The following is a 19,170-nucleotide window of genomic DNA, read 5'->3' on the forward strand; positions in this document are numbered from 1 at the left end:
CTCATTATAGTTCCCACAATTATAGTTCTCACCTATAATAGGGCTCTTTATTAAACATCCTCACTATCATGATGTTCTTTTATTACTGAACTGCTTATCTATAGAGGAGTCATGAAAGTGCTTTTTCCCCCCACCAACTGAGGCCCATTTCACCGGAGGGAACCCCTGCAATATTCCTGCACTTAGCAGTCACTTTAAAAAATACATTCAATTATGTCTAATCAATAAGAGTTCATAATTGGTTAAACATGTTTATACATAGATTTGCTCTTAATTAACCATTCCTATTACTACGCTTTGCATTTTTATTCCAGCAGCATAAGGTCACTCTTATGCTGTAATATTTTACTAAGATAATCAAGCAGGAGAGGGCACTCTATAGTGTGCAAGATTGAAGAAGATGGATGAGAAGTGTGGGCTGTGTTCAGAGAAGACCGGTGGCCCTTAGGCAACAAAGACGTCACCAACAGGGTTTGGTGGCAACATGGGTTCATCTGTGTCTTCATTCTCTCCTTCAGCTTTCTGTAAAATGGAAACATGCCCGGAAAATACAGGTTAATGGTTTTTGCTCACTAGCATTTTATAGTACAGATATAAGTTCTGTATGATTATTAAAGGGACTCCGAGCAGTGCAGAAACTATGGAAAGATGCACATCATTTTAAAGCTCTCTTTCTCCTCTTTCCAATGATATATAAACCGCCACCCTACGCCTTTTAGTTTTCGCTATTTTCGCGATTGAAATTGCTGCGGCCGCAATTTCGATCGCGAAAATAGAGAAAACTAAAAGGCGTAGGGCAACGATGTAGGTGTCGTCAGAAAGAGGAGAAAGAGAGCTTTAAAATGATATCCATCAAGCCATAGTTATATTGTATTACACAGGGCGACTTTTTGTCAAAGTCAGCAGCTGCATTCAGCATAATGGAGCTGCTGACACTGGGGAAAGTGTCGTCCTGTGTAATACAATATAACTATGGCTTGATGGATATAATTTTAAAGCTCTCTTTCTCCTCTTTCTGACGACACCTAAATCGTTGCCCTACACCTTTTAGTTTTCTCTATTTTCGTGATCGAAATCGCGGTCGCGGCAATTTCAATCGTGAAAATAGCGAAAACTAAAAGACGTAGGGTCAGGGGCGTAGCAATAGGGGGTGCAGCGGTAGCGACCGCATCGGGGCCCTTGGGCCAGAGGGGCCCCGAAGGGCCCTCCCTCAACTACAGTATTCGCTCTCTATTGGTCCTGTGCTCATAATAATCACTTCTATATATACATTGAGTAGTGGTAATCATTAACAAGCTCTTCCCCATCCCCTTCTTGCACCTCTGACACTGTAGTTGCCATTGTCAGGTTTTGGTGCGCCGTATCAATTGTTATGTATAGAGTGCCTGGGGGGCCCCATTGTAAAACTTGCATCGGGGCCCACAGCTCCTTAGCTACGCCACTGCGTAGGGTGGTGGTTTATATATCATTGGAAAGAGGAGAAAGAGAGCTTTAAAATGATATGCATCTTTCCATAGTTTCTGCACTGCTCGGAGTCCCTTTAAATATGATGTCACCATAAAACTGAAAAGCCAGACGTATAACATCCATTTATTAATGCTTTGCTTCTACCCATTCTCAACAAAACATTGCTGCTTTTGTCAAGCTGTATAATACTAAGGACACAAATGAAAATGCGGTGAAGGACACACATGACTTCTAGAGGCTGGAAAAAGCCTCCGGTAAGGAAAACTACATTTATTTTGTGGCCTCGGATGTTCTTTAAGAAAAAGTCAGACATCACTTTGAAAGTCCAAAAGTAATAAAAACTTGATGAGGCACTTCCAACAATAAAAAAAGCCAAGGAGGTGCTGCTGCTGCTCCTCTGTCAAGCTTTTCATTGGCTACCAATTAACCAGAAGATCCAGTTCAAACACTTAACCCTGGCCTAAAAAGTACTCTACAATCTCTCCCCCTGTACATCTCCTCATTAGTTTCCAGATACCAACCCAATTGTAATCTCAGATCTGCACATGACCTTCTTTTGTCCTCCTGTAGAATCACCTCCTCACATTCACGTATACAAGATTTTTCATGTGCTTCACCCCTCCTCTGGAATGCCCTTCCACACATCCGTCACTCTCCAAACTTTGAGGAGAAGGGGAAGGCTCTATAGCAGGGGTGTCAAACTCAAATAGAAGGAGGGCCGAAATTTAAAACTTAGACCAGGTCGAGGGCCGACAGTCATATCCCCCTCCCCGCCCATTTGGAATGATCACACAACACCCACAATTTGCACTGCATGTTAATGCCGCGGTGCGACAAAAAAAAACAAAAAACCTCATTGAAGGTAGGTAGCCAGGTATAGGTGACACCTGTATTGGAAGCCAGGTACAGTTGCCCCCAGTATAGGTGGTAATGAATAGGTGCCTCCAGTATAGATAGCTAGGCATAGGTGCCCCCTGTATAGGTTATCCAGGCATAGGTGCCCCAGAATAGGTAGCTAGGCATAGCAGGTGCCCCAGTATAGGTAGCCAAGAATAGATAGGTGCCCCAGTAGAGGTAGCCAGGTATAGCATGTCCCCTAATATAGGTAGCCAGGCATAGATAGGTGTTCCAGTATAGGTAGCCAGACATACTAGGTGCCCCAGTATAGGTAGCCAGGCATAACAGTTGCCCCAGTATAGGTAGCTAGGCATAGATAAGTGCCCCAGTACAAGTTGTCAGGCATAGCAGGTACCCCAGTATAGGTAGCCAGCACAATGCGGCCCCAGTAACTCTCAAGAAGGCGTTCCGAGCCGAGATAGTAAAAAAGGGCGCATGCCGCTCATGGACTATAAGGGCGCCGCCATAGAGAGCAATGTTAATTATCGCTTACACTGCGCCCGCTAGGAAAAAAGGGCGCAAAACACTATTTTCCGCTTACATATAACATTCTACTAATATAACCGTTTACAATTCCTCATTATTTCCTATGGACAATAGCGCTTAACATCATAAACACTATAAACAACACATGATTCCAACTACGTCTACACGGAAAGTATTTAATAGCGTCAACTGCACTATATCGCTAACAGAGGTTACCACATGTCCTTCGGTTAGAACCCTTAACAGCAAATGAAAGGCTATAACAATTAGCACTGTACTTTTGCATAGCAAAATATAAACTATAAATCAGTGTATTTTAACTACCAATATAATTTACAGACGACGGCTACATTATTACATCCCAACTGTTCGTTTAAATATAAACCGCAAAAATAACGTAGTCTTCTGTAAACTATAGCAAAGTAGAGTAAAAGATGTAGTGGTTAGTAAAATATAAACCATATCTCTCGTAAAAATGCAAACCTTTATTGCGGGCGTAACAAATAAACGTAGTGAACGGTTTGGAAACAACCGATAATAAAAATTATATTTTTTAAACCTTATTTTTTTTTTTTGTTGAAGCCAATACCTAACCATTACATATATTAAGCGTGTACTACGTTTTGCTGTATTACAAAACTCAATTGTCGTGGTAAAGATGTAACAGTTAGATCGCGTTTAGTTATATTTGAGGCACCTAACGGCTGCAAACAAACCCGTTGCATACAGCGAAAGTTTACATTCTTAAAACAGCTTATAAAGAAAAACATTATTTAAGGGATATTTAAAATTCCGACTATGAACAACCCTTTATTTGCCTACTATAGTGAAATATCGATTGTGGAAGCCTATGCCTATGATTAATTAATAATAATTATCCGTTCATCTAATCTTAACTAATGCATGAATGGCTATCTACAGTTATGTAAATTTATGTGATACGTAAAGTAAAATGAAGGTAATAGCTTTATAATCCCTCCAATACCATTCATGAAGTTAACCAGCTAAATTTTGGGTTACCTATGTATGTCATGTGTTAGGTATATTGACACCGTTATATTTTTTAATTATTTTTTTGTATGTTCCCATTATGTATTTTCTAAAATTGTAAATGGTAAGTAGTATAGCTATGTAATACTTTCCTTTCCTCTGCCTCCCCCTGCCATCTTCCTACCCTCCCTTTGTCAGGCAGCCTATCACATTGATTGTCTGAGATAGTCTTCAAATTGTCCCCTGCCTCCTCCAGCCATCTTCCCTCCCTCCCCCAGGCAGCCCCAGCCATCTTCCCTCCCTCTCAGGCAGCCTATCACGCTTAGTCATTGGCTGCAGATCGTTATCTTGTCCCCTACGGGGACATACGGGTCACACGTCTGTCCCCAGTGCAGCGCTGCTGTTTATAGTAGTGCTTTTTGTCCCCTAGGGTGCTGTTTGTAGTAGTGCTGCAATGTGTAAATAGATAGCAATTTTGTTGTGTAATAGTCTTCCGAGCGTCATTAGCCACCTGGAGACTGATGAGAGCGCATAGTTTAAACCCCCCCCCCCCCCCGTAGAATGAGTTGCGCGTGCAGCGGGCGCGCAACTGCACGTAAATTAGATCCCCCGTACTTTACGTCAATTGTTGTCTTGTGGCGTTCCTGTTTTTTTTCAATGTTAATCAAAGTTTTTCAAAAAGCACTCTTAATTCTGACCTTTATGTACAAAAGAGAAAAATAACCCACAGTAATAGTTGCAATAATTTAATATTTATTACATTAAAGAAATAACATGAAAACAATAACAAATTGTATTTTTACAAATCTTATTAATAAATGGTTCAGTTGTTCAAAATGTTTTATTCATTAAACACAGAAGATTGAAATGAATTCAGAAATGACAATTTGTTAATGTAGAAGAATAAATACTCATGTTAATCACCACTCAATGTATGAAACAATGTACAGTTACATGAAGTCAGAGATGAGATTTTTGTAAATTTTGTATGTGATTCCAGTTTTCTAGCACTGTACACAGCGTACCGTTACCAGTAACAGTATGGAAACAGTTTTGAAGTTAATTATTTAAATACTATGTCATGTTTAACCTTCCAATCCAAATAAATAATTGTTTGGAAATATGTTTCGCGTACTGTCCATCTAAAACCACCTTTTCCAAGCACCTGTCATGTATCATGAGGTGCTACAATTCAAATATAGTCTAAAAAACCCTGAAATGACCCCATTTTTAAATGAAGATATACCAAAGTATTCAGTTAGAGTCATGGTGACTTCATTGAATTTTTTTTTTTATTTGTCACAAGTTAGTGTAAAAAGACACTAAGAGAAAAAAAAACGAAAAGTTTTCATATCTGCTAACCTGTGACAAAAAAAAAAAGAAATCTTCCATGGACTGAACAGAACAGTTGAACCCACCACTGCATACCTGTACTGTTCATTGAACCCGCCACTGCATAGCTGTTATGTTCAGTGAACCCGCCACTGCATACCTGTTCTGTGAAGAGATGTATGTGAGCAGTGATCAGCAGTCTGTGGAGGAAGGTGATATGAGGACAAGTAAAGAGGAAGAAGAGGAGACATATGTGAGGAGTGGTCAGCAGTCTGTGGAGGAGGGTGACATGATGAGGACAAATAAAGAGGAGGAAACTGTTACAGAGAGCAAAACAGGGTGGAGTCCCGTCATCAGGAACCTCTCAGAGACTTGTCTCTCTGTATCCACAGACTGTATAACGGATGATGATGTCATTGGACAAGAGTCTCCTGCAGATATCCTGGTGCAGATATCCTGGTAACCCCAAATATTCTACCAGACTCCCCTCACCTGTCTAACCATCATGGGCCCCTATACCCAGCAGAGCTCTTCCCCTGCTGGAGGGTCTCATTCCTGTTCCACATGTGGGAAATGTTTTGTATGGAAATCACATCTTGTAAGGCATGAGAGATCTCAGAGTGTTGAAAAGCCATTTTCGTGTGCTGAGTGTGTGAAATTTTTTGTGCAGGAAGGAAGCCATGTCAAGCATGAGAGATCTCACACAGTAGAGAAGTGCTATTCATGTGCTGAGTGTGGGAAATGTTTTAAAGAGAAACGAGGCCTTGTCATACATGAGAGATCACACCGGTGAGAAGCCGTATTCATGTGCTGAGGGTGGGAAATGTTTTGGAGATAAAGTAAACCTTATCAGACATGAGAGATCTCACACTGGTGAGAAGCCGTATTCATGTGCTGAGGGTGGGAAATGTTTTGGACATAAAGTAAACCTTATCAGACATGAGAGATCTCACACTGGTGAGAAGCCGTATTCATGTGCTGATGGTGGGAAATCTTTTGAAAAGAAAGTAAACCTTATCAGACATGAGAGATCTCACACTGGTGAGAAGCCGTATTCATGTGCTGAGGGTGGGAAATGTTTTGGAGAGAAATGAAACCTTATCAGACATGAGAGATCTCACACTGGTGAGAAGCCGTATTCATGTGCTGAGGGTGGGAAATGTTTTGGAGAGAAAGTAAACCTTATCAGACATGAGAGATCTCACACTGGTGAGAAGCCGTATTCATGTGCTGAGGGTGGGAAATGTTTTGGACATAAAGTAAACCTTATCAGACATGAGAGATCTCACACTGGTGAGAAGCCGTATTCATGTGCTGAGGGTGGGAAATGTTTTGGAGAGAAATGAAACCTTATCAGACATGAGAGATCTCACACTGGTGAGAAGCCGTATTCATGTGCTGAGGGTGGGAAATGTTTTGGACATAAAGTAAACCTTATCAGACATGAGAGATCTCACACTGGTGATAAACCGTATTCATGTGCTGAGGGTGGGAAATATTTTGGAGAGAAATGAAACCTTATCAGACATGAGAGATCTCACACTGGTGAGAAGCCGTATTCATGTGCTGAGGGTGGGAAATGTTTTGGAGAGAAAGTAAACCTTATCAGACATGAGAGATCTCACACTGGTGAGAAGCCGTATTCATGTGCTGAGGGTGGGAAATATTTTGGAGAGAAATGAAACCTTATCAGACATGAGAGATCTCACACTGGTGAGAAGCCGTATTCATGTGCTGAGGGTGGGAAATGTTTTGGAGAGAAATGAAACCTTATCAGACATGAGATCTCACACTGGTGAGAAGCCGTATTCATGTGCTGAGGGTGGGAAATGTTTTGAACAGAGGCGTGTTCACTGAACAGAACAGGTATGCAGTGGCGGGTTCAGTGAACAGTATACGTATTCAGTGGTAGGTTCACTGAACAGGTATGCATTGGCGGGTTCACAGAACAGGTACCCAGTGGCGGGTTCACAGAACAGGTACCCAGTGGTGGGTTCACAGAACAGGTACGCAGTGGTGGGTTCACAGAACAGGTACGCAGTGGTGGGTTCACACAACATGTACGCAGTGGTGTGTTCACAGAACAGGTATGCAGTGGTAGGTTCACAGAACAGGTATGCAGTGGCGGGTTCACTGAACAGGTATGCAGTGGTGGGTTCACAGTACAGGTATGCAGTGGTGGGTTCACAGAACAGGTATGCAGCCAGGAAGAAGTTAAGCCTAACTAATCTTTCCCTATGAGATACAGTCAGCAGCAGCTACTCTCACTAACACAGGCACACGAGTGAGCGTAATGGCCGCTGCCTGCCTTTTATTAGGGTGTGGAGTGGCTCCAGGGGCTAGTGTAGCCTAATTGGCTACACTGGGCCTGCTGACTGTGATGTAGAGGATGTAAGTTGACACCTCAGGGTGCATTATGGGGTGAACCAGAACTTCTGCCACAGGTTGCGAAAGTTCGCAAACGCAAACCACCGAAGTTAGCACGAACAAGTTCGCCGGCGAACCGTTGTGCCCATCTATAGTTAAAAGTTAGTGGAAAATTACACTTTGTGAACAAATCAATAAAAACCAATTTTCCGCTAACTAAAAATAAAATCTTCTGTGAACTCGTCATACAACAAGAGGAGTTGATTTATGTTTATCTCAGGGGTTGATTAGAGTTGAAAATATAGGCAATAAATGCAATGTGGAGGTGATTGGAAGTGGGTATGAGGGGGATCTGATGGTTTGTCCGAGTGATCATGAGCCCACACGTGTCAAATTAAGGCCTGATGCGATGGGCAGGTGTGGTAGTGGGTGACACTTGGTGACAGGTGATTGATGCATGTCTCAAGTTGCGATTACAGGGGCGAATAGATGTAAGCAATTCACTGGTGAGGTGATCAGGGCTGTGGTCTGAGAGTGTTGTGAGGGTGTGGCCGGGTGATTGCGTGCCATAGGGGCAGATAGGTGTCTGATGTAATTTGTAGTAGTGACCGGTGGTGAGAGGGGGTGGTTGATGGTTAATTAGTGGGTTTTTAGAGGAGAGAATCGATGTAAATAATGCACTTGGGATGTGATCTGATGGCTGGTTTGTGGGCGATCGGATGGTGTTGGTGGGTGATCCCATTGCCCGTAAGGGGCCGTTTAGGGCCTGATTGATGGTTGTCAGTGACAGGGGGTGATTGATGGGTGGCTGTGACCGGGGGATGATTTATGGGTGATTGACAGGTGATCAGTGGGATATTACAGGGAAGAACATATTCAAATAATGCACTGGTGAATTTATAAGGGTGGGGGGGTGCTGAGTGCAATCTGAGTGTGTGCGCGGTTGATTTGGTTCCTGCAAGGGGGTAGATTAGGGTGTAATCTGATGGATAACAGTGACAGGTGTTGATAGGGTGTGATGGATGTGTGATTGATTTGTAATTAGTGGGTGTTTAGAGGATAGAATGGATGTAAGCAATGAACTTTGGGGGTCATCAGATGTCCGATCTGCGGGCGATTTGATGGTGTTGGTGGTTGATCAGATTTTATGCAAGGGCCAGGTTAGGGGCTGATTGATGGGTGGCAGTGACAGGGGGTGATTGACTGGTGATTGACAGATGATCAGTGGGTTATTACAGGGGGATCGATGCCTATAGTACACCGGGGGGGGGGGCTGGGTAGAATCTGAGTGGTGGGATGTTCATCATGAGCCCCCAGTGTGCAGTTTTGGACCTAATAAAAAAAATTAGCCTTGACAGATAGTGAGAGTGAGTGATTGATGGTTGATTGGGTGCAAACAGTGTTGTGGGTGGTCGATGTGAGTGGTGTTGTGGGCTATCCGAGGGAAAGTGTGGGGGGGGGGGAAATCAATGTGCTTTGGTGAAAAGTAGGGTGGCTGCAGCCTGCCCTGCTGGTCCCTCGGACACTGGTACAACCAGGGCAGGAGGCAGCCTGTGTAATACGTTTTGTATAGAATACAAACCGTATTATAGGCTTTGTATGCGGCAGATGGAGTGGTAACATCCCGCCTGCGCTTCTGTTTTCTTGGCGTTATATCGTTGCGTGCGTGCGTATCCTAATTCCGGTGGATGTGCGATCCCTGGGCCGGCAGAGTCCCAGGATCCAACTCCAATGTGCGTTACGTGTTCCTGGCACTGCCACTTTGCCTTCGGCAATGTATAGTGGCTGCGCGGCTAGTGTTTAAATTTTTTCCGCTTAGGGCAACTATGAAGGTGTCATTTTTATGTTACACCAGCACTGAACTTTGCGAATAGCCTGCAACACGGTAGCTGAAAACTTTTTTTTTTTTTTGGTTGTAAATAAAGAGATTAGAAATGTGAAAATGTGGAAGCGTGACCCACCATCATTTTCATTGTTTAAAATGGACCACATTGTATGTTTTGCACTTTGGAACATGTCTTTTAATACGTATACTGATTGAATTTCAGCTTTGACGTCTTGGTATGTAGGAAATTGTAGTCACACTTTCCGTTTATGTAGATAAACGTAGGCATCAATTATTGCAGAGGAATTTAAATAAATTCTGAAATAAACTACTTCGAATAATAACAATGAAATCATACTGATTCAACGTTTGAGTGATATGTACCAATGTAGTGTACTAAGGCATTTACTAAAACCTTTAAGAAGGAATATTTTTTCAATACATGTAAAAGTATTCTCATTTTTTTCCGAACTGTACTCTTTACCAATTCCTAGGCCTTTAACCGTATTGACCATATAATGTAATCTTTTACATTATTGAACATATATTGTTCCTTCATGGTACTTGTATATAAATAATGTTTGTCAGCTTTTTTCAATAATAATTTATAGATGTTGTAGATTGGCTTACAATTCACCATTACAATGTCTTTCCCCCCCAAAAAAGTTGGGGATCGTCAATTATTGTTTGAAATGTCACATTGTTTTGCAAAACTGTCCACATTGATTGATATTTCAATGCTTAAATCAGTGTATTGCATTCAAAATAGTTTTTCCAACTTACTTTAGTACCGTTGTAAATGAAACTTAATTATTGAGTGTATGATCATTGATCTAATTCCCATGTTACATTTGAATATAACTGTAACAAATGTCCTGAAAAGTTTATTTCATAATTAAACACTTGTACTGATAGTCATTTACAAAACAGCTTGTCTTTCAATTTCGTAGTGTATACACTGTGTTACAGTGTTTTTAAGAGAAAGTTGTGTTGCATGCACAACATTTTTCCTGTTCAACTGTTCAATGTGCACTTCTGAAATCAGATTTTCAGTGCCTGTAGTTTAAAAATAGAAAATCTCTGATAATTTTCTATTGTGTGTGAACTAATCTAGCCAAGTTCACCTCCTTTTACAGCTTTTGCACTTTCATACATTACTGTTTCTTCATGGAATTACAGTGTGGGTACAAGCTGCATGAGTTGTTACTACATAAAGATTGTAGAGGCTGACGGCAGTAGTTTTGAGGAAGGTTGTTCATGTAATTTCCTAATGCGTACAGATTATTGTGGTTTGAAGTGCATCACTGCGTTATGTTTGTAAGCAATAGGGCTGCTGTGATATAATGCCCTTTAAAAATAAAGATATTTTATATAAGGTGTTAGCATGGAGGTTTACAGCAGCTTACATTTATATGTAATCGCTGCAAAAACGTTTACAGGACAGTGTTTGGTATTGTACAGACAACCAATATCTCACTCAAAAAGTGGTTGTGATGAAAATGGCCTAATGAATATCCAGACTGTATCTCGAATACAAGGATTATGACCAAGATTTACTTAATTTGCCAATAATTTAATCCAACTCTACATTGAGAGCCACCCCTCTTAAGTATTCCCAAAATGTTCTCTGTTGGTACTGCCCAACAATTCTTTTCAATTTTTCATCATAATCCATGTATTTTTGTTTTTTGTTTGGTGCAGATTCTCCTCTCAAAAACTGTGCATATTGTAAATCTCTCCCTTTCTGCACCTTCAGTATACCATCAACGAAACGCCATATGCTCGGGTGTTCCATGTCTAGCTCCGAACGCAGGCGACGATGAGCTGCTTCCACGTAATTGTTTGTGCGGTCCATGTCTGTCAGAGTGCGTTCATATACCGACCACAGGGAGGGAGGAAAGATCGGTTTACGAAGGCGTCTCCCACAGATTCCAATGTAGACTCGACTGAACCAGCTGAGTATTGGCCGAATCTCCTCTTTGAGGTCATATTTGATGGCATCCACTGCCGCCTCCAAATCTGGAGGCGGGACAAATGCCAGAGCTGCTATCATGCGAGCATGAATAGCGAGCTCTGGGTCCGAAGAATACCTCGGACAAAGTCCCCGGTTGTCCAATTGTTTTTTTATATTCCGCGTCAAATGAAAGAAACAACCATTAATGCTGCAGGAGGGGAAGACTGCTTTGAATGCATTAATGGCTGCAACTTCATAGTCCGTGGAATAATACTCAGGGTTCAGCATAGGCCACAATTGGTGGATTGCTTCAAACATTTTTTTATAAGTCGCTTGACTTTTGTTTGGCAGCAAGCAGTACAGCAGAGGGAGAACATAGTCTTCTCTTTTTCCCACCAGTGCAAAAACTTGCTTGAATAATTGGGGTGAAATTTTAAAAGTTCCATCCCCGTACAAATACTTGACATGTTGGATCCAAGCAGCGTTTGCACTGTTGCCAAAAATCAGAATTCTATGTTCGTCATTAGGTCCAGAGTCATAAAGGAGAAATGGCACAGTCTGTAGGTCTGACACAGAGTAAAATCTGTATTTATCCGGTATGATGAGGTCAGCTAGAGACTTTGGACCACAAGGGTGTGACATAACTCGTTTCCTAACATTCTGGACCAAATGACGTAAACAGTCCCTCGGCGGTAAAGAATCTATGACTGCGGGTTCAACATTCTGAAGGGCCAAATTAATAATTGTGGAAGGGCCACCCTGTGAGCATATTGCTTTTTCCTTGATGGTACACCTAACTCGAGATACCTCCACCAGGCCAACATTTTGTCCATGATTGTGTTTGCGAAGAATACCTACAACTTTTCCTGTGCTTACATCAGTGTGTAAACGTCCCAAGCAAGGTGGGTCTTTGTTTTTTCTAATACATCGCCAGAAAGCAACTTGACCGTCATGACTCCTTCTGTCAAAGACGTATAGGTAGCCATCGTGGTCAAGTTTTGGTTTTCCCTTGTTGCTTGTAATGGTCGTACTCTGTCGAGATGCGGCCTGTAACAAAGTACGTGTTCAGCATGTATGAAATAATTTTTATAATCAAACACTTAGCTTGTCCATGTTACATAGCATAAGTAGATTTATAAATATAACCTCGAGATCCAATTGTACGGTCTTGGAAAAACTGATGTTTGTTGTGCTGTATAATAAGAAGTACTTTTGCAAAATGATTTTTTAACTTTTTTTGGTGTATAAAATACAAGTTACTGAGATGGTTAGTGATTTTAGTAATCTCTCCCCCCCCCCCCCCCAAAAAAAAATTACAAAATACAATGTATACCTGTGAAAATTGTCCCGTGTAATGATCACCCCTGTAATTTGTTAGTCAACATGAACAACAACATTGGAAATCCCATTAAGCTTTGCAGACCATAAAGGCAAAAAAGGACAGGCAGTTTCCTTTGGTGTGAGGAGCTTACATTAAAATGCTGTAAAACATTCATGCTGACTTTATAAAATCTAAGTTCTGATGGATTGAAACTGTTAAAACCCCAATCCTTTTCTATTCTGTTGAGTAGATTTTCAAAGTTTATGTTCACTTTAAGTATGGCTTTTGATATTTGAAAGCAAGACACCATTTATTTCTTGTTGTGTTTAAAATGCTAATTATTGATTAACTTTATTCCCTTTCAGATAAGTTTAGTAGTACAATTGACACTGGACCCACACACATTTTAAGTTAGGATCTCAAAAAAGTATATGAACTCTTAGAAGCATTGTCTTCAGTTCTCTGCACAGTTTATATTAATTTTGTTATAAATTTTTTGATACAGACGTAGTTTATTTTCATTTAAGTCACATTTACAAACAACATTATTTTTACACTACTCTGTCTACAAGGTTCATAAAATTGTGTGAAGGTGCTACCTAAATCAGCATACATAGATAACAGTTGCAATTTACATATGTTGACATATGTCTATCATCTTTCCCCTCACATGCTATCTCCTCTTAGGCGACTTGCACACCAAGACTTTGTGTTAGTTGCCACGTTAAGGTCGCATAACGTGCACCTAACACAACGTTTTGTGCTTCAAGAGCGTACGGTACAGTGAGCCGCGTTAGCCGGCACAATCCCTATAAGGTCTTCCAGAGTGGTGCTGATTGTCCGGCTGGACCACGTGATGCGGAGCAAGATACCACGCATCACCTGGTCCTGTCGGCCAATCAGTGGGCGCTAGTGCAGTGAATATTAAGTATCCATGTGTGCGTCTACTTTAGGCGGCTCTCCCCGCCTCCTGTCCGCCACCCGCTGCGCATGTTGAAAAAGTGTAACGCGGCTATAGCCGCTGTAACGCCGTAGCATGCTGCAGTTTCCTGATAACGTGCAGCGTTACATGTAACGCAACCTGGGCTGTGTGAACAGCCCACTTGAGTTACATTGCTGTGTGTTGGGGGAGCGTTACAGGCGCCGTAACGTGCACCTGTAACGTCCCTGAATGTAAGCAGGCTTAAAGCAATTAATTACCTGCCTAAAGTTGTTTTCAATTTCCACACTCACATGTACTACAAAAAAAAACACACAGAGGAAGTTTGCCTGCAGAAATTATCCTGTAAAAAATTATTATCCAAAAACTATGTTTGGTTATTCCTGCTTTTCCTTTTTTAATTGTGTAAGTAATCACTGTTACCTTTTCTATAAATAACTAATTTAATACAAGAGAATCGGCTTTTAATGGCCATACACAAGTTTTTTTTTTTACAACGATGTGTTGTTATAATACCCCCTCGTTCATTCGGGAGCCCACCAAACCGTGTTTATGTACAGTCCGTCTGTCGGGTGATAACATAGGTCTTGAACCATTTGCCTGGCTTAAAGGGACACTTAATTTAAAAAAAATTGAGTTTGACTAACCTAGGGCTTCCAATAGCCCCCTGCATCTTTCAAGTGCCCTCGCCGGCTCCCTCAGATCCTCCTGGCCCCACCATCAGCCACTTCCTGTGTCGGTGACAGGAGCCTACAGGCTGGGGACTCGAGTGAATATTTGCGTTCACAGACACATTAGCACCCTCTATGCTGCTTTATGGTATATGATATATGCTATAGCAGCATACATACCGCTATTGAGGCCAGGAACGTGAAGAATCACTTGCGTCCCCAGCCTTTCAGCTCCTGTCACCGAAACAGGAAGTGGCTGCTGGCGGGGCCAGGAGGATCGGATTGAGATGGCGATGGCACTGGACAGCGGCATTGGGCTATTGCAAGGCACAGGTGAGTCAAATTTTTTTTTATTGGTTTGACTTAATTTTCCCTTTAAGCTCGAAGAATGGACTGTACACACGGCTGAATTAGCGAGTGAAGGATGGGACGTTGAAACAACCCGTAGTTCTTAAAAGTTAAAACCTGTGTAAGGTTCTTTACTATTCTTAAATTCATCTGGACACAACTGTAAATATATAATTTTTTTTTTTTTTATATAAAAAGTACAACCTATGCTGCCAACACTAACAGTATATTTTGTCAATTTTAACAATGATAGTTACCATTCCAGAAGACACTTGTTCCATAGATGTGTCTTACGCTGTGTTAATTCAAGAACTGTTCTTGCTTGGGATGGTACACACTGCTGGAGTACACGGGCTTTATTTGTAAAAAGGCACAATTCACGGACAAGTTGTGGTTGATGGAGTGTTGGATATCTGTTGAAAGAGCAATGTTAAATTATAAGTAATGGTTGTATAAAATTGATCTCCAACGCTTTAAATATTTTCAGATCTGTATATTATGTAATTTTATTGGTATAGGAACTGTTATAAATGTTTAACATTTAAGTTAACCCAATTTGTAGTTTGTATATATTTCAAATATTCATGTCGATTTCTATTATAATTTTTAAGGTTTCCTTGAATGTTCTAAAAAACTGTTATTAATTTTCTCCTGTGTTATCAAATGGTATGTGTTTTGATTTTTTAATATATACTTTATTTTGTTGAATTAACCTTTGTTAAAATATATGAATATTTGGATATTACAGTAGTTTGCCAATGTCAGATTTTACCTTACTTATTGACAGTATTTTTAAAAATTGGAGTTAGTTAAATCTGTATTCGTAATTAGTACTACTGTCAACTTCTTTTTTTTTTTGGGGGGAGTATGAAAATGTTTATGTGCCTGGCATGGACAGCCGTGTCTATATGTTTATTACTTATCTTCATTGTTATTTTGTATCAATGTCGCTTAGTAGTGTTGTTATTTTAATTGTGTGTGTTAAAGTGCTACAGAGTATTGTGAACATCTCAAATATCAATTCTACTACTTACTTCAAATTCTACGGAACAAGTTGTATGGTAGGGAGTTACGCAGTTCCTTAGTATATACAGTACTATTTTCTTGTGGAATAGATAGTATAGTAATCTGTAAATGATCAAACAAGAGAAAATCGTTAAAAAATTAATTGAGCTCATTTTATATCCACCCCAAAAAATTAAAAATAGATGAATTGCTTGCTATTGACTGCATATTAATGTAATAAATATAGTCAAGGTGCACTCACCGCTGAGAAGGCCGGATTGGCGTCTGGTCAACCGTCACTATATGGCGCTCCCAAGGACTGCAAGTTGTACAGCTGTGGTCAGGCGTGCGACTCGGCAAGTGCCGCTATGGACGATGGGAGAAGCTGTGGAGGACAGGAGCATAGCATGTCACAATCATCCTTCTTTCTCAGCCACCTGTCAGGAGGGAAGACAAGGCAAAAAGCGCACTCACCTCTGAGAAGGCCGGATTGGCGTCTGGTCAACCGTCACTATATGGCGCTCCCAAGGACTGCAAGTTGTACAGCTGTGGTCAGGCGTGCGACTCGGCAAGTGCCGCTATGGACGATGGGAGAAGCTGTGGAGGACAGGAGCATAGCATGTCACAATCATCCTTCTTTCTCAGCCACCTGTCAGGAGGGAAGACAAGGCAAAAAGCGCACTCACCTCTGAGAAGGCCGGATTGGCGTCTGGTCAACCGTCACTATATGGCGCTCCCAAGGACTGCAAGTTGTACAGCTGTGGTCAGGCGTGCGACTCGGCAAGTGCCGCTATGGACGATGGGAGAAGCTGTGGAGGACAGGAGCATAGCATGTCACAATCATCCTTCTTTCTCAGCCACCTGTCAGGAGGGAAGACAAGGCAAAAAGCGCACTCACCGCTGAGAAGGCCGGATTGGCGTCTGGTCAACCGTCACTATATGGCGCTCCCAAGGACTGCAAGTTGTACAGCTGTGGTCAGGCGTGCGACTCGGCAAGTGCCGCTATGGACGATGGGAGAAGCTGTGGAGGACAGGAGCATAGCATGTCACAATCATCCTTCTTTCTCAGCCACCTGTCAGGAGGGAAGACAAGGCAAAAAGCGCACTCACCTCTGAGAAGGCAGGATTGGCGTCTGGTCAACCGTCACTATATGGCGCTCCCAAGGACTACAAGTTGTACAGCTGTGGTCAGGCGTGCGGCTCGGTAAGTATCGCTATGGACGAACGGAGAAGCTGTGGAGGAAAGGAGCATAGCATGTAACCCCTTAACTAAATTCATCACCTTTTAACTGCATTTTTTACACCTCGTGTATTGAATTAAAAATATAATATTCATACTAATTTACGATGCCTCTCAGGGAATACTTTGGCATGACTTCTTTTAAAAATTGGTTCATTGTGGGGTATACTATCATGAATTGTGAGCAGCTCCTAAAACATTAATTGTGTTAAGAAAAGTCAAAGATGATAAAAAATATAATAATCCACTTTTGTAACCAGGGCTGTGGAGTCGGTCCAAAAATCCACCGACTACGACTCCGACTCCTCAGTTTAGGATTCCACCGACTCAGACTCCGACTCCTCGACTCCGACTCCTCTAATTTGCATATTAAAATTTTGTTGATTAAAAGTATGTAACATGAAATTCGTCTCTTAACTGCCAACGCTTAGGAATTTTACAAGACGACTGAAGTGAGAAGGATATGTAGACTACTATATTTATTCCCTTCAGACTAAAACTAGTCCTTGGTAAGAGTACCTGTAAAAGGTACAAACCGGAACAAAGAACATCTATCAGGCCCTAGGCAATGTAAGTGTGGGTACATGTAAGAATGATGTGCAGGTACTCTGCAGGGGAATGAGGAGATTCTTCCTCTATTACACATTCTTCATGCACAATCTGAACAAGGTTTATGGGTGACAGACAACACCTCTGTGTTCAATGTGCACAGCTTTCTCAGTGGATTCCCTGTAGCTCTGTGGAGAGTGCATATGTAGAGTATAGTACTACTGTGTAACAAAGTAAACCTGAGACAGATGAAATTAAAGTTTTATACATACCTGGGGCTTCCTCCAGCCGCATTCAGGATAATCAGTCCCTCGTTGTCCTCCTCCACCACCTGGATCTTCTGCTATGAGTCCAGGTACTTGAGCCAGTCGGGCGTAGTGCGCATGCACACACTCCGCCGCCAGGAGCATACTACACCAGTGCACCACTATTGCGCAGGTGCAGAATGTTCCTGGCTGTGGGAGCGGCATGCGGCCGGACAGCGCTGACTGGCTGAATTACCAGGACTCATAGCAGAAGATCCGGGTGGTGGAGGACAGCGAGGGACTGATTAGCCTGAAGGGGGCTGGAGGAAGCCCCAGGTATGTATAAAACTTTACTTTTCATCCGTCTCAGGTAACCTTTAATTTGTAGTCACCAAACCAAATTTTAACAACATATCAAATTATTTGATTTCATCAGCAAAGGGAGTGCATACATTTGCATAAATCAGCATCAGTGCAGAATTATTTACATCTCATTGACCATCTCTATTAGTGACACAGCTACACATCAGGCTTTATTCTTACAGCATAGATGTTATTTAGTATATATAAGAGATTCCTGTGTACACATCAAATATACAGTCACAATCAGATGTGTATATCTGACCTTAAAAATACGGGGACTGCTTTATTGAAGCAGCACAAGTAACTAATTTTGATTGGTTGATTTCATTTTTGTGGACTAAGCACAGCTATTACTGTATATATACTGTATATATTTATTATTTATAATGACTGTTATCTGAGAAATAGAACATTTTATCATATTTTCTATTTTAATTACAGTTACAAATTCATTAGGAGTCGGAGTCGGTGCATTTTTTCCCGACTCAGACTCCGACTCCAGGCACCCAAAATTGCCCGACTCCACGACTCCGACTCCACAGCCCTGTTTGTAACCATACTTTGTAAACGCTGTAACTTGTGCAAAATTAATACATATATACTGTATTTTTTTTTTTTTTAAACACATGTAGCTCAACACATTTTGAACATAATGTCTACCGAAATTTGACTCTTTTCCTGAAAAAGTCAGCACATGATGTAAATACAAACTTAATTTTTTAGAAAATCCTGTAGTTTTGGAATAATTTCAAAAAAGAGGTTTTAAAGGGATACTGTAGGTGGGTTGGGTGAAAATGAGTTGAAGTTACTCGGGGCTTATAATGGTTCCACGCAGGCATCCTGTGCCCGTGCAGCCACTCTCCGATGCTCCGGCCCCGCCTCCGGTTAACTTCTGGAATTTCAAGCTTTACAGTCTGAAAACCACTGCTTCTGCGTTGCCGTGTCCTCGCTTACCCTGATGTCACCAGGAGTGCACTGTTCAGGCACAGACCATACTGGGCCTGCGTAGTACGCTCCTGGTGCCATCAGCGGTAGTGATGAGACGGTAACGCAGGCGCAGTGGTTTTCAGACTTTAAAGTCTTAAATTCCAGAAATTAACCAGAGGCGGGGCCAGAGCATTGGGGAGGGCACAGGATGTCTGTGGGGGACCATTAGAAGCCCCGGTTAAG

At 41.7% G+C, this 19,170-nt stretch overlaps 1 protein-coding gene and 1 pseudogene across 1 annotated transcript in view; one reads left to right on the plus strand and one right to left on the minus strand.

Annotated features, from left to right (window-relative positions):
- Positions 1-256: 256 nt before the first annotated feature.
- The window catches only part of LOC137536195 (transmembrane protein 176B-like), a 127,306-nt gene continuing 108,392 nt past the window's right edge, over positions 257-19,170 (minus strand). The window contains exon 6 of the mRNA XM_068258292.1: positions 257-522. Coding sequence (XP_068114393.1) covers positions 445-522 — 78 coding nt within the window. The 3' untranslated portion in view covers positions 257-444. The remainder of the gene's footprint in view (positions 523-19,170) is intronic.
- LOC137535788 (zinc finger protein 572-like) lies at positions 5,678-6,854 on the plus strand (annotated as a pseudogene).

The sequence above is a fragment of the Hyperolius riggenbachi genome, chromosome 10 (assembly GCF_040937935.1).
Source record: "Hyperolius riggenbachi isolate aHypRig1 chromosome 10, aHypRig1.pri, whole genome shotgun sequence".
NCBI lineage: Eukaryota > Metazoa > Chordata > Amphibia > Anura > Hyperoliidae > Hyperolius > Hyperolius riggenbachi.